At 39.2% G+C, this 24,556-nt stretch overlaps 2 protein-coding genes across 2 annotated transcripts; one reads left to right on the plus strand and one right to left on the minus strand.

Annotated features, from left to right (window-relative positions):
• Positions 1–340: 340 nt before the first annotated feature.
• LOC143877388 (putative protein S-acyltransferase 14) lies at positions 341–9,702 on the minus strand. The gene is made up of 7 exons (XM_077379401.1): positions 9,209–9,702; positions 8,272–8,518; positions 8,034–8,125; positions 1,368–1,491; positions 1,193–1,278; positions 1,045–1,110; positions 341–730 (listed from the first exon to the last, which is right to left on the minus strand). The coding sequence occupies exons 1-7, from the start codon at positions 9,416–9,418 to the stop codon at positions 605–607; spliced, it is 951 nt and encodes a 316-aa protein (XP_077235516.1). The 5' UTR covers positions 9,419–9,702; the 3' UTR covers positions 341–604.
• Positions 9,703–15,848: 6,146 nt separating this feature from the next.
• On the plus strand, positions 15,849–24,184 carry LOC143877390 (noscapine synthase SDR1-like). The gene is made up of 4 exons (XM_077379403.1): positions 15,849–16,037; positions 21,937–22,467; positions 23,448–23,640; positions 23,720–24,184. The coding sequence occupies exons 1-4, from the start codon at positions 15,932–15,934 to the stop codon at positions 23,865–23,867; spliced, it is 978 nt and encodes a 325-aa protein (XP_077235518.1). The 5' UTR covers positions 15,849–15,931; the 3' UTR covers positions 23,868–24,184.
• The last annotated feature ends 372 nt before the right edge of the window (positions 24,185–24,556 follow it).

Genomic DNA, 24,556 nt, shown 5'->3' on the forward strand with positions numbered 1-24,556 from the left:
GACTTGGCCACTTGGATCAACGGTAGATAATTGCCTAGACGGATTTAAAGTTGGATTCTCAGAAAAATTGTGATCTAGTGCATAGTTCACAAAAGGGAAATGATATCAGCACAACCATAGTTTGAAATTTTCACAACCCATTTGTCTGTCAGCTGACAAAAGGTTATTACATTTACCAAAAAGGTTATTACATTGACCGGTCAAAATAAAAAAAATAAAATAAAAATGGTTATTACATTTACCAAACTCTATCACGAGCCTATTAAAGAAGAAACAAAATATGGTTGTGCTGGTAACATTACCCTACACAGAATCCCTAGCATACGTACCTGGAATCGAATTCGGCAGCAGAATTGGCTTTGGATTCCACTAAAATGAAAGGTTCAGTTACACCGGGACGATTCTACAACTCCACTTTTTGGCCTTTAAATAGACCGTTGGAAAATAAAAGGCATGAGGAAACCCTATCCATAATAATCAGTTCCATTTTTCTCTTTTTTCGTGAAAATTAAAATTGAACAAAAAACAGTATCACTAGCTTCAGCTTGCCCTTAATTACATTACATCCATCATAGTGTTACACGACAAATCCCGGACGGACTCATCAGAACTCTTGAGAATCCAAGTCGGGCTTCGATGGATACTCGAGACCTTGAAGTGCAGGCATCCTTCTCAGATCCTCTTCTGAATATGTAGGGATAAACCAGTGCTTCTTATCTGCCCCAAACACCTGTTCTCCGTAACAACAAGAAACCGTCGTTAGTAATTCTTCTTCTTTTTCTTCATTGGAAGTTCTCCATTCATGAAAAATTTGGAGAGAAGATTAAACACAAACTCTCAGAAGTTCTAGCAAAGAACTGTCGGTGGTATCAAATGCCTCATTTACTACACAGGTAGATGCGTGGAGTTGTAACCTTGGGCAGCATTAAATGTTTAAACTTCAATAATTTGGGCACTAACGTTGGGTTGATTATCTAGTTCAATGGGCAGATAGAAATCAATTGAATACTTGGTGAAAAAATGGTGATGGAAGGATGCACTAACCTGTTCAAAGTTCTTTCTTCGACCAAGGTCATACCGCCATTTAGGGGTAGTCTTCTTCTCGTATGCCTGCTTGTAAAATAAATAAATAAACATAGTATTCAAAAATTTATAAATGAAGTAGACACAAACAAAAAGCATAAACACTGACCTCAATAGTTGTGGTATTACCCGCGACCAATGAAATATGCATGATCAAGAACCCAAGAACACTCAATGCAAATGCTAAGTTTAGCACTATATATAGAGAGAGAGCAAGCAATGGTCAGAAAACGAATTTTACCATATGGGATGTATCAAATTATCCAAAAACTATGGCTGCTTACCAAATGCAAGAAAAGTGGTTGCAAGGGTTCCTGGTGTTCCGGGAATCTCTCCATCACTAAAGAATGCTATAAAATGTGGCAACAATGAGAAGGTAACAAGAGTTGTCTCAAGAAATGTGTAGAACTGCATAAAGTTGGAGCAACACAGAGAGAAAGCAAACATGTTAATTGGAGATATTTGATATTTATTTGTACAAATCATTCATTTTTCTTTGAGAGAGGAAATTGCATAAAATGCAAAGAAAAGATAAAGAATGGCAGACAGCGTTCAAATGCAAGCATCAAAGTGACATAATAGCTTGCATCTTACGAGGACAACGTAGAATAGTAGAAAGAAGTATCAATTAAGAAACCCTATAGAGAATGTTAAAGTATGAAAGATTAAATAGCGCCTTCTCCAACAGCTTAATCTTTTGGAGTAACTGGTAGTTTCACAAGGTATCAAAGTAAATGCCTGGGTTCAAACCTCCTTGATAGCACAATCCACATGCAATGGCCAAACCCAAAAGAGGGGCCACATGTGCCACATGTAGGCCAACCCTAAAAAAGAGTGGCCACACGTGAGGGGGAGTGTTAAAGTACAAAAGATTAAATAACTCCTTCTCCAACAGCTTAAGCTTTTGGAGTAACTGGTAGTTTCACAGAGAAATATAACTTTATGCAGAACAAAAGACCAAGATGGTGGCAGATCAGATGGCTGTATGCAAGCAAGCCAAATGTGCATAAACTGAATTGCAATTCAGAAACGTTTCTGAAAACACCTACATTTTCTAAAAGTCAATATTTATTTAAATCCTACTTTCCCTGTGTGTGAGATAGATTACAGGGATAAATCTACCAAAAATAATCCACTTTTGATCATCTAGGAATCCACTTAAAGAAGAAACATAGCGATATCAAAGGAATCCGCCTTTAATCTCTAGGAATCCACCCAGAGGGTATGCTTCCTTTATCAACAGAACTCAGCACTGAGAAGCACCATGAATCCACACAGTAGGAGAAGAGCTTCAAAAGGCTCTAAACTTTTTATTTATTCATTTATTTATAATAGTCGATGGCCATGAGGCCTTGCATTATATAAAACTTGCCCACAACTTCTACAAGACTCCTAAATTTAAAAACCCTAACATATGGGCCCTCTTTAACTAAAACAAGTAAAACCTTAAATTGTAAAAACTTCACTTATTTATTGGGCATGTATAACATTGTATACATTTGAGACAATAGGAAGGGCCTCAGTTTCCAAAGTAGTCAATACATACCGAGAGGAATCTGAAAGGTCTAAAGTATCTCCACTAAAACACAGCATCAAAAACCACTAAACCCTGCCGACCTTGGGTTAGTTTGATGCTCCCATCAAATTAGGGCTTCGTAAGGCCAGAGAAGGCACCAAGTACTATGAGTCCTTCCCCAAGGCTGCTAGTCTCTACAAGTCTGGAACACTAAATCAAAAGTAGAGAAAATGAAACATGAAATAGCTGTTACCAAACAGCCACAACCAAACTAATTCCGTTAACGAGGAACTGTATGGTTCCTTGAAAGTGATGAAACTAATCTGAACAAATTTTTTATCCTTCTAGTAAGGACTTCACTTGGGCTTTGTTGGAACCTGTGCAACCAATTGCGTCAGAGAAAACTTTAATAATTCCCCATGGTCATTTCTAGGTGTACCACCAATTCCTGCTAGGCTCTTATTACCTTACAAACTTCCATCAAAATTTATCTTAGTCGAATTAGGTGGAGGAGGATTCCACCTCACCTTTTTCTTCTTCGGAATCAATGCATCCCAAGCGATCTTTCCATTTTCGATGGTCACTGTTCTAGTAAAAGGCCATTTAGGGTCACTATGGTTTGACTCCTTCAGTTTTTGCCTTGAAGATTTTGTTATTGTGTTCGTTCCATAAATTACATATAACAGCATAAGATATCATTCTCCTTAGAATTTTTCCTCTTCTTCCAGGATTTTTCAAACTCCAACCAGCTGAGAGTTTCCTCAAATTATACGGAAAACCCATTTCACCCCAAAACATATTAGCATCACTGTCCAAAGTTCAAACTATCCTTGGGAGGCTACGGTGAAGGTATAAGTGATTAGCAGCTTATGAATTATTATAGCACAAAATACATCTGAGGGTGACCCTCTCCCGCCATTTCTTTTCTTGATCACAACAGAACCTTAGTAGAATGATAGATAAAAGAGAAGATTTGGTCTTATCGAGGGTTTTAAAATTGGGTACCAAGAGCTGGTTGTTTCTCACCTTCAGTTTGCTGACAACATGCTTATCTTTAGTAAGGCTGACAAGTAAATTATTGAAGTTTAAAGTTATTCTTTGGTGCTATAAAATGGTGGCAGGGCAAAGATCTAATTTCGGTCAATCTAGGTAGCTGGGGATTCACACAACGGATGATACGAGGGTAGATTGGCTGGGTTAATGGGTTGCTCCGTGGAAAACCAGCTGAGAGTTTCCTTTATCTATCATTCAAACTCCAACCAGCTGAGAGTTTCCCCAAATTATGCGGAAAACCCATTTCACCACAAAGCATATTAGCATCACTGTCCAAAGTCCAAACTATCCTTGGGAGGCTACGGTGAAGATATAAGTGATTAGCAGCTTATGAATTATTATAGCACAAAATACATCTGAGGCAGGGTGACTCTCTCTCTCGCCATTTCTTTTGTTGATCACAACAGAAAACCTTAGTAGAATGATAGACATGCTTATCTTTAGTAAGGCGGACGAGTAAATTGTTGAAGTTAAAAGCTATTCCTTGGTGCTATAAAATGGTGGCAGTGCAAAGATCTAATTTCAGTCAATCTATGTAGCTGGGGATTCACACAACGGATGATAAGAGGACAGATTGGCTGGGTTAATGGGTTACTAGATAGATCAGTTCCCTATGACATATCTTGGGTTTCCTCTTTGTGAGGGAAGACTCGGGAAGAGAGTGTGGAACCCGATTGTGGCAAGTATGAAAAAGTGACTTGCAAATTGGAAGTGGAAGCTTGTGTCTTTGGGGGATAGAATCACTCTCATCAAGGCAGTTCTTGCAAATATTCCCATCTACCATATGTCTCTGTTTGGATGCCCGATCAGAGGATAAAAGGAAGGTTCACCTTGTCAGTTGAGAGGAGGTGTGTAAACCGATCAAGGCTGGCGGTCTAAGCTTTCAGAGGCTGGAAGGGGTCAACAAGACTGTTTTAGGGAAATGGCTTTGGAGGTTTGGAGGAGAGAAATCAGTTGTGAACCAAGGTTAATGAAAGTAAATATGAGACCTGCTCTGGCAATTGGATCTCTGATGACTGCTTCAAGAACTGTGGATTGACAGTGTTGAGGAATAATTTGAGGCAAGAGTATAAGCTTAACGAAGGGATTATGATCAAAGTGTACAAAGGGGACAGAGTTGTTTCCGGATCTATTTTTGGTCGCCTCTAATAAGGAAGCCTACGTTCAGGGCTACTTGGAGTAGAGGGATGACAATATATCATGAAAAGTCAATTTCAGGTGGGATTTCGTTGATAGAGAGATCGATCGAGTGGCTCGCTTGTTTGACCTATTGAAATCCTGCTATATCAAGAGATCCGGTAAGGATAAAAGGGTTTGGATCTAGTGTCCATCAGGGATCTTATTCTTCCTCACATTTGGCTTGAGTGTGGTACATTCCTACTTCCCCAGAGTCTGCGCGTTTGGGTCGTCTACCTTCCAAGATAAGATCCTCAGGTCAATCACCTGCGAAACCGAAAATTGCTCAACGTCCACCATTGCGCCCTTTGCGTGGAGGATGGGGAGATGGTGGATCACATTTTTCTTCACTGCGGGCTCGCTTGAGAGGCCTGGAGTCATATTCTTCAGAGATTCGGTATTGCTTGGGTCTTTCCCTTGAGGAATTCAAATTTGTTGGATAGCTGGTCTTTTGCCCCTTGGCTAAGCAAGGGGAGGATCTCGTTGCTGTTAGTGTTGCTGGCTGCCACATAGGTTATATAGAAGAAATGGAATGATCGGGTGTTTCAAAGTCTTGCAAAAGATCAATCTACATCTATATGAAGGTTATCTCGCTTACCATTTTATGTGTAAAAATCCTCCCTAGCTTCAGGTTCACTTCGTAGTCTGATCTCTGGCATGAGCAGGAGAGAGATTTGTTTCGGTGGGAAAAGGAAGGACGTCTCTTTGCCTCAATGGTCCCCTCCCGGTCTTGGGTTGGTGAAACTTAACTTAGCGGCTCGAGCCTAGGAAACCCTGGGTCTACTGGAGTTGGTGGAGTTCTTAGGAACGAAAGGGTTACACCGGGTGGGTCTTTCTCGGAACCTATAAGGATCACAGATTCTAATGAGGCGGATCCGAGTGCTATTTTTCAGGGTATAAGGATTTCTGAATCTAGTGTGATAAGCAGGCTGATAGTGGAGGGAAATTCTATTAATGTTATCAGGAGGATGGACAGAAATCATCCTTTCCACCGGAGATTTGCTCACATGATAGACAAAATTCATGATAGAGTGGCGGATTTACTTATGTGCTTCTAGCCATGATTATAAATTTCTAACGACACCAGCACAAAATGACCAAAATGTTTCTGTTTTCATCCACACCGAAACGATACTGAAATTGAAACACAGATCGAAACCATAATCGTAAGTGCATTAGTGGTATGCTAAATAGTACATGTTATATAATTATATTTTATATAAATTGCATGTGACTTGTAGTTTATGTAATGTGCAAATATTTATATGAATCGCATGTGAAATGTAGTATGCACTAAATTACCAGACATGTGCGACAGCACATGTCACTAGGTGTTTGCTGTTAATTAAACCATTATGGATGGTTTGCTTGCTTATGTGACAGTTTCTAAGTGTGTCTTTGTGTTTATTGTAGCATTTCAGAGAATTTTATCTTAAAATTCTATAATTTGCATATGTTTCTATACGTTTCCGTAATTTTATAGGATTTCTACCAAAATTTCCAACCGAAACCGAAATGTTTTTGTTTCCTTCGTGACCGAAACTGAAACCAAAGGAAGAAGAATCTCTGGAAAACTAGCCGAAGGAAGAAGAATCTCTTGTTTTTTTCTGGGCGAAAGAAGAAGAAGGATCACTGGAAAAATGAAGGTTGAAGCCGGAAAAAGAAGGAAGAAGCCCGAAAAACTATTCGATTGAGAAAATTTGGAAAAAGACAAAATAGGATGTAACCAGGATTTTACAAAAAGGGACAAGGTACGAATGTCATTTTTGTAAAATCACGGTTAACCCATTCTTATAACCAAACAGAGCAAAGAGCGCAGACCCAGGGAAATTCCTAGGCTTTGTGATTCCTATCTCCTCCTTGGATTCTACTCGTCCCTGCACTCTACCTGCGTCCAAACAGAGCCTTGGCGGACCGTTGTCTAAAGCCTAAACATGGAAATATAGGCTTTTTCTTCATCAATAAAGAGATTTCATTAAACAAGCTAAGCTCGTTGTAGAACTTGATCATTGTACATAGGGAAAGTGGAAACCGAGTCCCAAATACAACCGAGGATCTCTGAACCCCATTAAAATATAGGTTCATAATCATCTCTTGAACTACATGGTGGAAAAGAATGCATAAATAAATAGAGTTTCAAAATAAAAAAGAAAAAAAAGAAGTCTAAAAGCACCTATATTAGGTTAGCAAGATGCTAAGGATAGTTTTCACATTTGGTAACCTATCAAATGACTCAATCACCCCTGAAAGACTGAAAGAGAGAACTACAAAAAAATTTAAATAATAATAATATTAAGAGCCTACAAGTAGTTGAAGAAAAAAAATCCATTTTACTTGAACAATTGATCCCTAATAGCCCCAAATAAACCATCTCTACCTCAAACAAGTGACCCCTGAGTATATCGCTTATGCCTACTTGCCTGGTAGGCTTAGGTTTCTAGAGAGCATCCATCAGAGTTAAGTTTCAGTGGTCTAGTCAATGGAGCTTTGCATCAGTCACTCTCCCTCTCTCTCCTACTTGCCTCAGCATGCTACAATTTCTTTCTAGGACCGACAAATATGTTCATGCCTCCTTTTAATTTATCAGAATTCGTTGCATGCACAACCGCTCGCGCACACACAAAAGTATATGTACACACACACACACACACACACATATATATATTATGTACATATACATACATAATATACAAGTATGTATAAAAAGACCAAATTGAAAATTCACCAATGGGTGTGCAAATTGCTTGCACTAAGAGGGACAAGAGAACCTCGTGTATCAATAGAACCTTGTGAAAATGATGTGCTCGTGGAGAGGAGGAAAATGGGTAAGATTATTGATTATTACTTCCTTGTCCTTGTTGACTCACCATATTAACCATGACCCCCTTGCAAGGGCTCGAGCATACGAAGACGTAAGAGATATGCAAATGAAACATGTCAGAAGTGATCAGGAAACACCAATTTAAATGATGAGGAGGTGAAAAAGAAATAGTTCTTAAACCATGTTTCCAAACGGATCATGTTCCCTCAAATCTTAACCAAGATTCCAATTTTATCCACTCTAAACAGGTTGTCCAACAGAAACAAACAATGAATGTATGCATGCCACATTTCTTTTTATTTTGCAACCACAAAACTCAATCTTCAAAGTAGAGCAACTAATCAAATACAGAACTACATGATTAGTGTAATGCAACAAGCATACCAGGAAAAGGAGGAAAAACTTGTAGTTCAAAGCCCCCACGCAATTGACAACCCAAACGCAATGATGGTCCATTTTCAGCACACACCTTCCACCTAAGACCAAGAACAATATTTTTTTTGAAATTGACCAAGAACAATATATTCAGGAAAAGAATCTATCTTTTTTTATATTTTTTCTCTAAAATGGACATGCACAAAAAGCTCTGAAGTGAAAATTGTGTATATATGTGTGGACTCACAAACAGAACAATGATGACAACGAGGTGGTTTCAGCTGGTTGCACTTTCGGCAGTACCGTACTCTTGCGTTTGACGGGTCAGGGAGTGGTGTCGACAGCTGCAAACCTAAACCCGTGCCACCAAACTCTGAGCTCGTCAATGGAACTGTGTCTCCACTCTCCTCATCCACAACTGGCCTCCAATTTGTCGGAACACCTCCTGGGTCTGTTAAAACTACAGAAAAGTAACTCCACAGTAGCATCACCAACTGCAAAAACAGAAAATTTTCCCACTGTTTACATATAAAAATAGAAGAAACAATAATTGAAGCTTGTTCCAACTTCCAATTATACAACCAATTGTTGAAGTATAAATGATTAAATAACACCAACTCTAACAGCTTAAGTTTTTGGAGTAATTGGTTGTGTCACATGGTATCAGAGCAATTGCCTCACCGCAGGTCATGGGTTCAAAACCCAACAACTCCTTGATATAAAAAATCCACTTGAACGGCCAACCCAAAAAAAGGGGGCCACACATGAGGAGGAGTGTTGAAGTATAAATGATTAAATATCACCAACTCTAACAGCTTAAGCTTTTGGAGTAATTGGTTGTTATACACAATCACCAAACAAATTTCAAACAAAAGTAAGTGCAATCACAAAAAAAAATTCGCTGTTTTTGCAGGGATCGAAATGAAAAACTGAATCAAATGCTAGTTCCACAACTTGGGAGTTGAAATTCCTAATAGTGCTACTAAGCCAAAACACCAAACAGAGCAAATTGAGCAATCCATTCAACATCTAGGACAATCAAACAACCCAAAGATCAATACACGTTGAATATAACAGTGCTCTTTCCCAATCATAAACCCAAAAAAAGAACGATACAAATCAAAATTCAAAAGATAAATTAGTACAATTCAAAAAAAAAAAAGAAAAAAAAGAGGGGAATTCACCAGGCAATGGAAGATAAGCAACACGAAAAAGGCGGTGAGGGAATTGAAACCTCCGTCGTATAAAGCAGGCCCGTAATTGGTAATGACAACCGCGTAGTAGGTGACGCCGACGACCCCCAGGACCAAGAGAATCATGATTGAGCCCAGGCCCCGCAGAGCCGTACAGAATTTGAAAACGTTCCAAGCCATTATAGCTCCAGATCTGTGCATTCTGTAACAAGGAGGAGGAGAAGAAGAAGAACGGAGCTTCAAATATAAGGGATTTTCCTTTTTTTCGCTGTCTCTTTTCCTGTCTAGGGTAATTAGGGTTTCAAAAGATCAACAGCTGGGAATCTGCGGAATTCCAGCAGGCCATGAAGGGCGTAGAATTCCATTCCCAGGAAGAGTGGGTTTTCATTTGATTTGGGGCGGGTTGTACGCATCATGCATGTACCTAAATTCATACATAAGGGTTTTTTATTCTTTTTCTTTTTCTTTTTCTTTTTTCATTTTTAAGTAGGCGGAAAAAGGGAGGCCATCTTCTTTGTTTTGATGTTATAATTTTGTTAAGGTAATGATAAATTCGCACCCCTGTAGGATAATTCGCACACCTGTAATTGTGAATTGACGTCAAAAAGCGTCCAAGTCTGCCGTATACCCTCCTTTAGAGCAGTGCGAATTATCTCCGATAGGGGGTGCGAATTTATAATCGCCCTAATTTTATCCGAAGATGCTAAAAAAGACCTGGGCTGTTTGGGCTCCTTCCTATCACACTTTTGGGCCTTCTTTACGTGATCCGGTCCTTGATCAGAACAAATCTTAGCCCAGGATATCCTGATGAGAAAATCCTCACCCCGTCAATCCCCATTTATTGTATGATTTGGGTCAACCCATTCATGTCACGGTCCTGAGTGAGGGCCCACACAGTTATGGGACTAGGTGGGACCCAATCTGGTGTGGGATAGGTTTCAAGGGCCTACATCACACATCACATCCCGGGTTCGAGTCACAGAAGGGTGGTCCTGTGAATGGGCCTACCTTGGTATGGGATTAGGTGGGACCCAACCTGGTATGAGACAGGCATAACGAGTTCCAGTTTTGAGCTTTTAGCATATTGGTTAGATACACAATTCACCAGAGGGCCTATCAAATGGACTATCCCAGAGTTGGTCAAAGGACTCTAGGAACCACATAGCTATATCCATTAAGAAGTTAGCAATAGAATCCCTTTCCAGAAGGTTTGTTGAACGACTTAAAGTCTTCTGCCCAAAATTGTAGACCAAGTCTACCCCCTTCATTGGGACTTTCTATGACTTATCTCTTGCACTCGACTACACAAACAGATCCACAGGAAAAATGAGATAATACAAGTATTCAAGTAAAGTCTCATCTCTATAACAATATGTAAATGAATCATAGTAGTAAGTGAAATTTCAAAACAGACGCCACTGATTACGTATCGGGGAAAATAAAACAATGGGTGGGCAATTTTAGATTAAATGAATGAACAGAGGGCTGCTGTGTGTACCTATTAATTTTGGCACTTTGACCCATATTGGTTTGTCTTATTTGATATTACTTTCAAATTTTCACATATTGATGAGCGACCCATAAAATAAACACATCCATGACTGTCGGCCCAAAGGTTAGTATGGAGGAAAATCAAAGTATAAGGCCACATTCCATTTCCTAACATTGTTTATATTCCATTGCCTAGCACTGTCCTTCACTATTCACATGGCAATTTGATTGTAAATTTCCAAATGCAAACCCTTCTGCACTGGTCGATTTTCCTCTTAAATCAAGAGAAAAAGGACAGTAAAGGAATCTATATTCCTTTCTACTTCTATATTGTGTGCGTACAAATGGACTCCAAAGGTTTAGGATATCTTTTACTTTTTCATAGCTTTTACTTAAGCCATGTGTTATTGGTGCCGGAAAGTACTATACACATTTCCCCAACTCAGTCTAATCCAAATTTTTTGAGGTATTTTTTTATTGTGGCTAGTTTTGTACTTTCATGAATTAGGGTTTTTTCCTCTATTGTAACACATCTCAGACCGTCATATATAGGGTGTGACATGAGGAGCCGTCCTGAGAGAGTTGTGAGGGTTTTTGTAATATCTTCTTCAGAATAGTGGAATCGTTGGCGTATCGCTCTTCGCCCACACTCTACTAGGTGAACCCTGTAAATCTATGTGTTCTCCGTGTGTGTCACACGTGTTTGTGAATTTTCGTTTATCTTTTGCACATCATTATTTTGTTGTGTTGTTAATTCCTAACACCCTGCGCACTTTGGATTAGAGAATTGATTTTGAGTCCCAAACTGATTATTACTGATTATTGGAGTCAAAATAAAATGAAATTTCACGTGTGCACCATGAGTTTGCATACATGGTCTTGGTCCCATGCCACCCGAATACCCCATCAAATACCTACAAGTTTTATAATGGTCTAAATTTTCATGAATGGCCCAACAAACATATATATCAACTACTATAGAGCCACCCTTACTTTTTTTATTTTATTTGCATACAGTTAAATCATATACGGTATAGATCATAAAAAAATATAGATTTCAACTGCAAGGGGCTGAACTCCTAGTCGTCCACCATGCCAACCAATCCTATAATATACTCATAACATGAATGGCCTAAAGCCATCCTTTTTTTATTTTAAATGAATACATTTAAATTGCATAATAATATTGTTTATAAAAATACATGGATTCCTTCAATTTTAAGATTTCCGATGTGAAGGATAGGACTCGTAGTTGTTTACCAAATCTAAAAATTTTATTATATCCGTGACGTGCAAGGGTCTAAAGCCACCTTTTTTTTTGTTTTATTTCTATACATTTAAGTCATAATATAGTATAGTTTATAAAACCATACAGATCTAAAGCATTCATTTGATGGGCCCTTTTATGGGTAGGGTGTCCACCAAAAATCAGCTCCATTGAATCACCTTGGGGACATTTGTGGGGCAAAAAAAGGATAGATTTATGGACAAACAGTATCTCTGTTCATTTTTTGCCCCACAAATGGACACCTATTGGTGATCCAATGGAGCTGATTTTTGGTAGGCCCCTCATCCATGATGGGACCCCTTTGAATCTAAAATCGAGGTTCTCAATGACAGAGCTATAGAAGATACCTTCGCTGGCTATTCTCACAGGCAAGGTCTCCCTTGAACCTATACCTCATGTCCCACTAATTGTCCTAGGCCCAACTCAGCAAGTCACAGTACCTCCTCCAACTTCTCCACTAACCTCTAGAGCTCCAATCACACCTGTTGCCCGAATGGGTCCCTCTGCTCCTAGCTCGCCGAGAGATGAAGGATGTGGTCGGTTAGGCAGAGAAGTCCTTTTAGAAGCAGGTTTCTATCCAGACCGGAGTCAGAAACAAATGAAGACGCGAGTCTGAAGAAGGTTAGGAGATTCGGGCCAAAAGATGATGGAAAGAGCCAGTCGGCATCACTAATAGTCCACAAACTCATCTCCAATGGGCCTTTCCTCGGCAGGAAGAGCCCCATCTCAGCTCCCTTCTATGGCAAGTTTGCTAGAGGGGTTGGACCTTTTCGAGGAAAGAGTACAATCCCTCTCGAAAAAAGTGAGAGAAGACACTTTCAGGCTTGCCATGCCAAACACCGATGTAGTCATTGAAGGCGTAAAAACACACTCACTCAAGGAGAATCTCAAAACCAACCTCTAGCCATGATTAAATGCCCGATAAGTTTAGTGAGGGGAGCCTGTGATTTTTAGGCTTAGATTCACCGAATGAAGGATGCTAGTCCTTCCCACTTAGTGTTTTCTCTTTCAGCTTTTGAGGCTAGGAGGTGTGCCTTCGGCTTGTATGTCCCTTATCATATATAAAATTTTTGAGGTCCGCCCAGGGCCACATTCCGTGGGGAGGAGGGCTTGAGAGCGCATGTCTATGAGATGAGTGAGAGGTGGCTAAAAGACAAGAAAACAATAAATTGTCTTAATTTAGAGTTGGGATTTTTGCTGATTAGTCCCTGCATGGCAAAATAATTGCTTATTAGTCCCTAAGAAAAACATATTAGTTGAACAGTCCTACTTTTATAAAATATTTGCTAAAAGGTCCCTAAAACTCACCAACTTCAATTTTCTCTTTAAAATTTTAAAATGGCAAAGTTACCCCCAACCCTTTTAATCAGTTTTAGCGTTTTTTATTTCCCTTCCAATATTTTTGAAAAAAAACTAGGAAATAAGAAACAATATTATCTCTTCCAATATTCTCATCAAAAAACCATCAACAAAAAATAATTTTTGAAATTAAATAAATTGAAAATCCCTCTAAAATAAATTAAATAGGGTTGGTTTGAGTTATCTTTTCTTTATAGATAAATAAAGTAAGAAATTTCAGGAATATTTTCCGTTTATAACTTTGCTAAGAAATTCATATCTTGGTTGGATTGCAAGAAAATATCTCTGATGGAAAATTATTTCTATGGGAATTTTTTTCATTGAGGAATTATGTCTAATTAATTTAGAGGGATAACATCATACACCTAAGGTCCCTAACTGAAAAATTGAACAGGGTTGGTTTACCTTATCTTTTTTTTTATGTGTAAGAAATAAGAAATTTTAGATTTGTTTTCCTTTCCGAACTTTTGTTTTGGGAATGAGAACTAGGGTTTGGCTTCTAATCTTAAGAGAAGAAGAAGGGAGAATGTCAAATGGAAAGTCAATATTAAAAATTGGAAGGGAAATCAAAAAATGCTAAAACAGATTAAATGGGTTGGGGGTAAATGTGTCATTTTAAAATTTTAAACGGAGAAAATTGAAGGTCGTGAGTTTTAAGGACCTTTTAGCAAATATTTTCTAAAAGTAGGACTGTTCAGCTAATATGCTTTTCTTAGGGACTAATAAGCAATTATTTTGCCATGTAGGGACTAATAAGCAAAAATCCCTTCAGAGTTTGTTCCCCATTCATTCTCTATCCGGTCTCTCCCACTCTCGTCTAATTATTCCATGAAAAAAAATTCATGGTGGCCAAACATGGCCTTTAGAACTTATTTTTGGCGGTACTCAATCAATGGTCTACAATCACCCGTAGTGGGATCAAGGGTAGCCCAACATGGCAACACATATGCCCCGATACCAATTGTTGCGGCAAGAACCTGCCGCTAGAAACCTAGTTATCGGAGACCACTCAAAGCAAACAATGACAAATAGCCTCCGGCAACCGACGGAATTATCCCAAACTAGTATATGCAACAATTCAAGTATGTAGTGAAATAAAGAAAGAAAACAAGAGACGCAAGAGATTTACGTGGTTCGGCACTTGGCCTACTTCATGGGCAATCCGACAAGTATAAATTCACTAACAACGATGAGAAATTAGAACCTCTCCAACAATGGTGAAAACCCCCACCAGTATCCTCTTCCTGAAACCCAAGCAAAAAACCAATACACTATTCATGATGTCTTCACAACCCGGAAAACACAACGAAAGAAACCCAATAACTTTGTATCAAGCTCTTGCAAGAGAAGAAGAAGAAAACCCGATGAGAGAAAGAAACCCAATAACTTTGTATCAAGCGCTTGCAAGAGAAGAAGAAGAAAATCCGAGGAGAGAAAGAAACCCTCCTCCTTGTAGAGAAAAGCCCTTAACCCCACTTAGTGCGTGTTTGGCGTACCGTTTAAAACACCGTTTGGCGTTTGAAACACCGTTTTGGGGCCAAACGGCCGTTTGGTAGTGTTTGGGTGCGCAGCCATCGTTTGAAACGCCGTTTGAAACACCGTTTTGAACCCTCAAAACGGTGTTTTGCAAACGGAGGGGGGAGGTCCGTTTGCAAAACGCCGTTTTGAACGGAGTTTTTGGGCTGTGGGTTTTTACGTGTTTGCCCTCACCAAAACCCATTTTTACGTATATGAGTGCGATTTTATGCGTCAATTACCAAAAAAGTTGAGGTGTTAATATCATTCTTGAGGACACAAATTTGTTAAATTATTAATATTTAATTCAAAACAAGGGGCTGCTGATATCATTATATGATCTCTTAATTTTGATTTTTTAAAGACAAAAGAATTAAAAGAAACCCTAGTTTCTTACTTTCTTCATCTACTTTGCAAAGTTGCAAACCCTCTCACTCCTCGCTGCCTCAGCGCCTCCACTCGTCCGTCAAATCTAGCAAATCCGGCCGTTAAGAAGAAGAAGGAGAAGAACCCCAAAGGTAAAGCCATTTTTTTTTTTGGCAATGATGTTTAATTTTAATAGTGTTTGAATAAGATCCTAATGACCTTTTAATATTTGGCCCAATAAGAGAGTAGTTGAGTTACATTGAGGCCAACCAAACAATGCCCTTTTTGGTCATTTTACCACTAAAACTCCGTTTTAGAGCATTTGCAACCAAACACACAATACCTCCGTTTGCCGTTTAAAATGCCGTTTTGATTTGGCCAACCAAACATGAAAACGCCGTTTGGCAAACTGCGGTTTTGAACTAAAACGCCATTTTGCAAAACGGTGTTTTAAACGCTATTTCAAACGGTACACCAGACACACCCTAAGAATCGAGTCCCCCACTCAAAGATAAGGCCCTCTTTAGTGGTAAAATAACACACATTCCAAGATATGCCCTTCTTAATCACCGCTCTTCTTTCAACGTCTGGTCACACCCACACTCCTCTTACCCTCTATAAAGGAGGACAGGGAAAATTTTGATACGGTGAGAAGAAAAACAAAGGAAGATAGACGAAAAAGAAGGAAAGGTGGGATGGAAGGGGAGAAAGGAATGGTGTGTGTGACGGGAGGAGCAGATTACTTCGCTTCGTGGCTCATCATGAAGCTTCTTCAACATGGTTATTCTGTTCGGACCACAAGTAAAATTCTCCTATTTACTGTATTTTATTTACTTCCAATTTCTTCTGTAAATTTTCTGTTGAGAAATGTTGCTTCCCATTTGAACCTTTGAGCTATGAACTATGTAAGCTTATCCGCAAATTAAACCCCAATAAACATTTCCACTATCCATTTGCTTACTTGAGAATAAGATAGATCAATGAATTGCACAAATCAAATGATCCTGGCCCTTATCTGTCAACGCCCAGCTCTCTCAGTCGGGGGATTGTTTCGTTGCACTGAAAAGTTTTTCCTAAAACAAAAGATCTGTTAAAATCAAATTTGCTAAGGTTTGGTAACCCTCTTCCATGTTAAAGATGGTTCATCAAAAACCCTGAAAAAGGAAGAAGAAGAAAAAGAACCCCCTAGCTCTGGTTTTTCTTTCATGGCTAAATTTTTAACTGAAAATTTTTCAAGGGATTTTTTTTTTTTGTAAAAAAAAACTTTCAGTGTAGCAAAACAAGGCCTTGGTGACAAGAATTTAAAGCAACATAATTATATACAGAAATGATTTTGACCTTGATACAATTACTATATTCCCTTGCTTCTTTTTTTTGGAAATTAAGGGGAAAAAATAAGTTTTTCAGAAATTTGGAGTTTAGCATTACTATTTCATTCCATAAATATACTCTTTCAGAGTTCAGGATTAATTTATGCTAGTCTTGATAATTGATTTGGAGAGATTCTCAATTCTCACTATGTAAAGAATCCATATAAATACAAAAAGATATGTAACTGACTCCCTTGACACAAGGGAGAAATATACAATGGGAAATGTAACTCTCCCATAACACAAGGGAGGAATATACAATGAAGGAAATCTAATTAAGGGATACAATCAAGTGATATGAGGAAGAGCTATATAAGGAATATATACAGTGAAAAAGATCTTCAATCAAGCACATGACATATGGGAGAGATATGGAAGATCCACTCAATTTAGTAACAATTCAAATATCTCTAAGACTCCCCCTCAAGTTGGAGCGTGCAAGTTTTGGACGCCCAACTTGCCAATAATGGATCGAAAAATGTCACGGCCCAAAGGTTTAGTAAAGACGTCTGCAAGTTGTGAATGAGAGGATATGTAGCTTGGACTGATTAGACCTCGTTGAATCTTTTCACGAACGAGGTGACAATCCAATTCAATGTGCTTGGTTCGCTCATGAAATACCGGATTGGCAGCAATATGGAGGGCTGCTTGATTGTCGCAATGAAGGGTCATTGGTTGAGGATGATGTATACCAAGGTCACGAAGAAGAAACTTCAACCATTGTAGTTCACATGAGACCATAGCCATGGCTCTATACTCGGCCTCCGCAGAAGAACGAGACACGGTGTGTTGTTTCTTGGATTTCCAAGAGATTGGTGAGTGACCAAGGAGGATGCAATAACCCGTGGTAGATCGCCTAGTCATCGGACACCTTCCCCAGTCAGAATCACAGTAGGCAGTCAAATGTAATGAACTAGAAGATGATAGCATGATGCCTTGGCCAGGTGTGCCCTTTAAATATCGTAACAAACGAAATGCAGCATCCATGTGTGGCTTCCTTGGTTGTGACATGAATTGGCTAAGTAGCTGGACAGGAAAGACTATATCGGGCCGTGTTATGGTCAAGTAGATTAATCGACCAACCAAACGACGATAAGAGGAGGGATTATGAAGTAAAGGACCTGAACTGTTATCTAACTTGAGGTGTTGTTCCATCGGAAAATCAATAGGACGTGTGCCAAGAAGACCTATATCATTGAGTATCTCCAGTAAATATTTTCTTTGAGTGAGATAGATTCCCTTAGGAGATCGCGCCACCTCGATGCCAAGAAAATATTTCAAAGTCCCCAAGTCTTTGATATGGAATTTGCTATGTAAATAAGATCTAACGGCATCAATGGAGGTATTATCATTCCCAGTGATGATGATATCATCAACATAGACGAGAATGAAGATAGATGATTGTTTGTTGATGCGAGTGAAAAGCGAGTAATCGGCCCTGGATTGCTGAAAGCCAACATCTATAAGAGCTTGAGAAAATTTGGCAAACCAATTTCTGGAAGCCTGTTTAAGCCCATATAACGACTTAGTCAACTTGCAAACTAGATTCTCCCCCTTTCGTGTAAAACCAGGTGGTATTTTCATGTACACTTCTTCGGCAAGGTCACCATGCAGGAATGCATTGTTGACATCAAGCTGTTGTAAAGACCAACCTCTAATGGAAGCAATGGTAAGAAGGCAGCGAACAGTTACAAGCTTTGCAACGGGTGCAAAAGTCTCATGATAGTCGAGGCCTTCCATTTGAGTGTAGCCCTTGGCGACCAAGCGGGCTTTGTAGCGTTCAATGCTTCCATCTGCACGATATTTGATCTTGAAGATCCATTTGCACCCTATGGGGTGTTTGCCAGGAGGTAGGGAAGTGATGATCCACGTCTTATTTTCTTCTAGTGCTTGAATTTCCTTTTCCATTGCGGCTTTCCATTCCGGTATTTTCACAGCTTGAGAAAAGGTCCTGGGTTCTATTGTAGAGTGAAGTGTTGCTGAAAAAACTTTGTGAGAAGGTGAGAATTTAGAGAAATTCAAATGATTGGAAATGGGATATTTTGTACCTTTGGAGCCCGCCTCTGAAGAGTGAAGAGTGGGGAGGGGTAGGGAAAGGTGTTGAGCTTGTGAGCATTGGTAATCATTAAGATAAGTGGGGGGTTTGATGGTACGGGTCGAGCGCCTTGGTTGTAATATGGTGACTGGTGTAACAGTATTGTGGGAGGGAGATGTAGGAGAGGGTGGCACTGGCGGTGGAGGAGAAATGGATGATTGTAGGGGCAGAGAGGGTTGTCGTATGAAGGAGGATGAAAGATCGTCGTCAATTGCGGGTAAAGGAAGAACTCGAGTGGGATTATTTGCTGGTTGTGAAACATCTCGGAAAGGGAAAACATATTCATGGAATTTAACATCTCTGCTGGTTATAATTTTCCGGGCTTCAATGTCAAACACACGATAGCCTTTTTGACCAAAAGGATAACCAACAAAGATACCTGGTTTAGCACGTGGATCAAATTTATTCCTATGGTGGATATTGTAGACATAGCAAAGACACCCAAAAATTCGAAGGTGATCATAGTTGGGTTTCTTTTGGAAAAGAATTTCATAAGGGGAACGATTACCCAAAAGAGATGAAGGGATTCGATTAATTAGATATGCAGCAGTGAGGACACACTCTCCCCAAAACTCAAGAGGGAGATGAGCTTGGAAGCGTAACGCACGGGCAACTTCAAGGAGGTGCCGGTGTTTACGTTCCACAACTCCGTTTTGTTGGGGTGTGGCCACACAACTACATTGATGGATAATCCCTTTATCTTTAAAAAGATTTTGCATCTTGTTAGAGAAAAACTCAGAACCATTATCTGTTCGAATTTGTTGAACTTGAGAATGGAATTGAGTTTGAACAAGGGCAAGAAAAAGTTCAATGTAATGATATGTTTCAGACTTGTGTTGCATGAGATACAACCAAGTGGCACGTGAGAAGTCATCGACGATAGTGAGAAAGTAATGTGCACCGGAATGTGAGGGGGTACTGTATCCTCCCCAAATATCAACATGCAATAACATAAAAGAACGAGAAGTACTAATGTTACTTAATGAAAAAGCTAACCGGGTTTGTTTAGCAAGTGGACAAACATGACAAATACATTTATTTGAAACTGAAATATTGGGAATAGACTTGGAAAGTTGTTGCAGACGAGAAGAGTTAAGGTGTCCCAGCCGCCAGTGCCAGAGGTTTGAACTTGGTGGTGAGGTGATTGAAAAGTTGGCCTGACTGGGTTGCAGTAGATATAGTCCACCTTGTTCCCTACCCAATCCAATCTTCATCTTCGTTGACAGGTCCTGCAAGACACAAGAATCAGGAAAAAAAGTTATTGAACAGTGTAGAGATTTTGTGAGTTGGCTAACAGATAACAAGTTGTGATTAAATGTAGGAATGCAAAGAACATTGTTAAGTGTGATATTTGGAGACAATTGGGTGGAACCAATGTGAGAAATTTCAGCATGATTTCCATTTGGAAGAACCACAGGTTTAGATGAGTAATGATTGGAAATGGAAGATAACAGAGAAGGGGAAGATACCATGTGGTCGGTGGCTCCTGTATCTATAATCCAAGTAGAAGAGGGATTAAGAGTAGAGGGCTTACCGGCTAAGTGGACAGCTGGTTGATTTGTACCTGGAGTGATCAATGATATAATACGTGCATATTGATCATGTGTGAATGAAGGAACATTTGGGACATCACTGTTGTTATTTTCACCAATGTTACTTGAAGAAGCTGCTGCATTATTCGCGCGTGATGTCTGTTGAAAACGTTGGTTGTTGGAGTTTCGCTTCTTCGGATAACCAATGAGTTTCCAACAATTCTCAACAGTGTGGTTATCTCGGCCACAATGGCGACATCTTCCTACTTTATGTCCATTGTTGGAAGGAAAAGTAGGAGGATAAGGTGGACGTGCAGCGGCAAGGGCAGATGTCTCCACGACTGGTTTGGGCAAGATATGCAAGGATCGTTGGCGCTCTTCTTGAAGTAAAAGATTATATGCCCGATTAACAGTTGGTAGTGGGTCCATGAGGAGGATTTGACTCCTAATAGCAGAATATGAGTCATTAAGACCCATCAACAATTGCATCAGTCGTTGTTGTTGCTCAAAGGCAGAAGAGGTTTGGGCTGCACCACATGAACAGGAAGGTTTGGCTGAGATAGCGGAGAGTTCATCCCATAGAGACTTCAGCTTCCCAAAATAAAAGATAATTGAGGAATTTTCTTGTTGCAGCGTGGCGATAGAGCGTGTTAGCTCGAAAATGCGAGGCGCCTGACTTTGAGAAAACCTGTCACGTAAGTCGATCCAAACGTCGTATGCAGAGGAGGCATTCATAATGCTGTCGGAAATATCCCCAGAGAGGGCATTAAGGATCCAAGAAAGGACCATATCATTGGCCCTATCCCACCTGGAGAAAAGTGGGGAAGAAGGATCTGGTCGTGGTAAGGAACCATCAATGAATGCCATTTTATTTTTGGCATTAAGTGCTATTTTCATGGCGCGAGACCAATTGTAATAATTGTCCCCTGTGAGTGGTTTGGAGACAAGAATAGCGCCAGGGCTATCAGAATGATGAATTTGGTATGGTGAAGAAGAATAGCCATCAGTGATGGGTTGTTGGGCTTCATTTTCAGAAACATGAATAGAAGGATTAATGGGTGGAGTGGATGATAGTGGAGGGTCACTGGAGAGTTCGTCTGCCATGGAGATGTTGAAAAAGACGGAAAAAAAAAATGAAGCTAAGAGAATTCCGAGAAAGGTAGCATGTAAGGACTCTTACCGCTCTGATACCATGATAATTGATTTGGAGAGATTCTCAATTCTCACTATGTAAAGAATCCATATAAATACAAAAAGATATGTAACTGACTCCCTTGACACAAGGGAGAAATATACAATGGGAAATGTAACTCTCCCATAACACAAGGGAGGAATATACAATGAAGGAAATCTAATTAAGGGATACAATCAAGTGATATGAGGAAGAGCTATATAAGGAATATATACAGTGAAAAAGATCTTCAATCAAGCACATGACATATGGGAGAGATATGGAAGATCCACTCAATTTAGTAACAATTCAAATATCTCTAAGAAGTCTTGATTTTTTTCACGATATAAAATTACTTAGAAATTAATGGCACTTTCATCTTGATGCGGATCTTATCGCCGTGTCTATATCAAGATCTTCGCAATGGGACAATGATGATAAACCATACATTTTGTAATCATAAACAGTTTGTACTTTGTACACATGATGATCCTTTAACATTTTAGTTTTTGATTGCATCCCTTTTGACCAGAATTCAATGAAGACATCAGCCACCTCAAAGCCATTCCAGGAGCATCAGAAAAGCTCAAAATCTTTGACGCAGATTTCAGCATACCAAACAGTTTTGATGCTGCCGTTGAAGGATGCATCGGAGTCTTCCATGTTGCTCACCCCACCACTTTTTCCTCAACAGACTCAGAAGAAGTAGTTCTCAAGAACGCAGTAGAGGGAACTCGTAAGCTTCTCCAAGCATGCTTGAATTCTAAAACAGTGAAGCGAGTAGTCTTCAATTCTTCTATTGTGGCTGTTATGTTCAACAAGAGCATCAAAGATCTCCAAAAAATTGATGAGACTGTGTGGACCGATGTGGATTACTGCAAATCCCTTAATCCCCCTGGCTCTACATACTACATCTCGAAGACACTGACTGAAAAGGCAGCTCTAGAGTTTGCAGAGGAGCGCGGGTTGGATGTTGTGACATTGCTTCCCACAATGGTCGTTGGCCCATTCCTCGTTCCATACTTTCCTGTTGTTCTGCAAATTGCTTTGGCTATGATTCGGGGTCTGTTGTGTCTCTCCCTTTTATTAATTTATCTATGTACCATGAACTGAACTTGTGCCATTATCTATTAATTGCTAGTGATAAATTTTCGAGTATGAGATACCAACAGATCAAACCACTGTAGACAATTTCATTTAATTATTTAGGCCCTGTTCATTTGAGATTATGACAACCGATGGTGGGCCCCCCAAAGCGATTATGGACTCAAATTTACATTAATTTTGAGTTCAATAATCGCTTTGAGTCCATAATCGCTTTGGGGCTCACAAGCAGTTGTCATAATCTCAAACAAACAGGGCTTTAACAAATATGATGGTACTAAAGAATTGATTATAGTCTAGAATTTATTTGCATATAATTACATAAAAATGGGTGCAATAGTTTCAGAAATGATATACTGAATGGTTCCAAAGAGGTCTTAATGTCTCATTTGCAAAGAAGATAATGGCTTCCAAAGAGGTCTTAATGTCTCATTTACAAATAAGATAATCTGTTAAAATATCTTTATTTCCAAATAACGGCCAATTTTGGTGGCATTCAAAGAGGCTCTAAAACAATGTGAGAGAGAATAGTCAGCAATCTTATAGAATGATAATGATTTGCACTCTCCTTTGAAGATTTCATTTCAAGCTTTCATGACGTGTAGTAGTAAAATTTACTTGGATTTTTAGTTAGTTCTTTCCATTGTAAATTGTCAAAGAATTGATTTTACTTGTTGAATCTAAGTTTTTCATACTTTCTTTCTCATCACAACGTACTCGAATATGATGCCTGATATTGTTACTGGACTATTAAGGGTGTTGGACTTGAAGGTAGAGATAGAAAACAGAGAGAAAGCTGTAGAGATTGCTCTTTTCGTCTTTATCACTAAATTAACTTCCTTAAGCTTCTTCCCTTTCTTCTTCATTCTCTAATCTTATTCATATGGGTTTTGGTGATTAGAACACTCACTGGTTTATGACACTCATGTAATGTTTCAGGCGATCGGCAGCAAATGAGCTTACTCAAGAAGCCATCCCTCGTGCATATGGATGATTTGGCCTCTGCTCATATATTCCTTTTCGAATGCCCAGAAGCAAAGGGCAGATATATATGCTCGTCTCAGAGCACCACAATTCATGGGTTGTCTAAATTTCTTTCCATCAGATACCCTGAGTTCCAAATGCCACCAGAGTAAGTTTTTCTCTTTCCTCCCTCTTTTTCCTTATCTCACCACTGTAGGTGATAATTGGAAGTTCTCAATTTTTCTCAGGTTATTGAGGGAACTTGAAGAGGAAGAGGAAGAACCCAATTGCTTATCTTCTCAGAAGCTCTTGAATTTGGGTTTCAAGTTCAAGTACGGCCTCGAGGAAATGTACGATGGAGCAATCAAGTGCTGCAAAGAGAAGGGTTTCCTGTAGTTCTCTCTATGAGTGTGTGTGTGTGTGTTACAGGATTCACGCAATGCATCATGTATCTTTAGAAAATCATTCTATTTGGGAATAAAATCCTAAAGAAAAGATTGTGTGAATCTCATAATAGTGTGTTTGTGTTTGTGTGTGTCTTAGTAGAGAGTTTAATGGAGAATGAGAACTTGGAGCTCCGTGTTGCGAGCTGTTTATATCTCAATTTTAGGCATGTAATGGGAATAAGAGCTGGTTTCATATTACATACACAATGAAACTAGAATTTTTTTGATGTTAGAAGAAAGAACTAATGACTAGTAGAGATTTGAATATTTGTGATATTAGTATTAAACACACCCTTCTGTAGCATAACAGTGCGACAGCCATGGCTTTTGACAAAAGGCAGCAGGATTCTTTGGCAAATTATCATGAATAAGACATAACCCAGCTCTTTCAAAATTGATTTGAGTTCACGGGTTTAATATAACTTACTTAAATGGCAAACCACGCGGTTCTTCCCAGCAGATATCAAAGTAAAATTCCAGACACATTTGGGTTTTGACAGCCCAATTGGAATCATAACACCCAAAGAGATGTGAAGTAGATAACCCAGAGAGGATTTTTTTCTTTTCTTCAAAACAAAATAAAAATGAATTAGAGGGTGTTTTGAAACTGAAGATGAAGTAATAGTATTGATGGCAAAG

The sequence above is a fragment of the Tasmannia lanceolata genome, unplaced genomic scaffold, assembly GCF_043159265.1.
Source record: "Tasmannia lanceolata isolate RefF3 unplaced genomic scaffold, GAP_Taslan_0.1 ptg000005l, whole genome shotgun sequence".
Lineage (NCBI taxonomy): Eukaryota > Viridiplantae > Streptophyta > Magnoliopsida > Canellales > Winteraceae > Tasmannia > Tasmannia lanceolata.

Excerpts from the sequence above, each read along its gene's own strand:
- LOC143877388 (XM_077379401.1), bottom strand. The coding sequence starts at position 9,418 with ATGCACAGATCTGGAGCTATAATGGCTTGGAACGTTTTCAAATTCTGT. Across the intron at positions 1,492-8,033 it reads AGTTTTTCCTCCTTTTCCTG|TTCTACACATTTCTTGAGAC; the intron begins GTATGCTTGTTG and ends AACTTTATGCAG. Across the intron at positions 731-1,044 it reads GAAGAAAGAACTTTGAACAG|GTGTTTGGGGCAGATAAGAA; the intron begins GTTAGTGCATCC and ends TACGGAGAACAG.
- LOC143877390 (XM_077379403.1), top strand. The coding sequence starts at position 15,932 with ATGGAAGGGGAGAAAGGAATGGTGTGTGTGACGGGAGGAGCAGATTAC. Across the intron at positions 16,038-21,936 it reads TTATTCTGTTCGGACCACAA|AATTCAATGAAGACATCAGC; the intron begins GTAAAATTCTCC and ends CCTTTTGACCAG. Across the intron at positions 22,468-23,447 it reads TGCTTTGGCTATGATTCGGG|GCGATCGGCAGCAAATGAGC; the intron begins GTCTGTTGTGTC and ends GTAATGTTTCAG.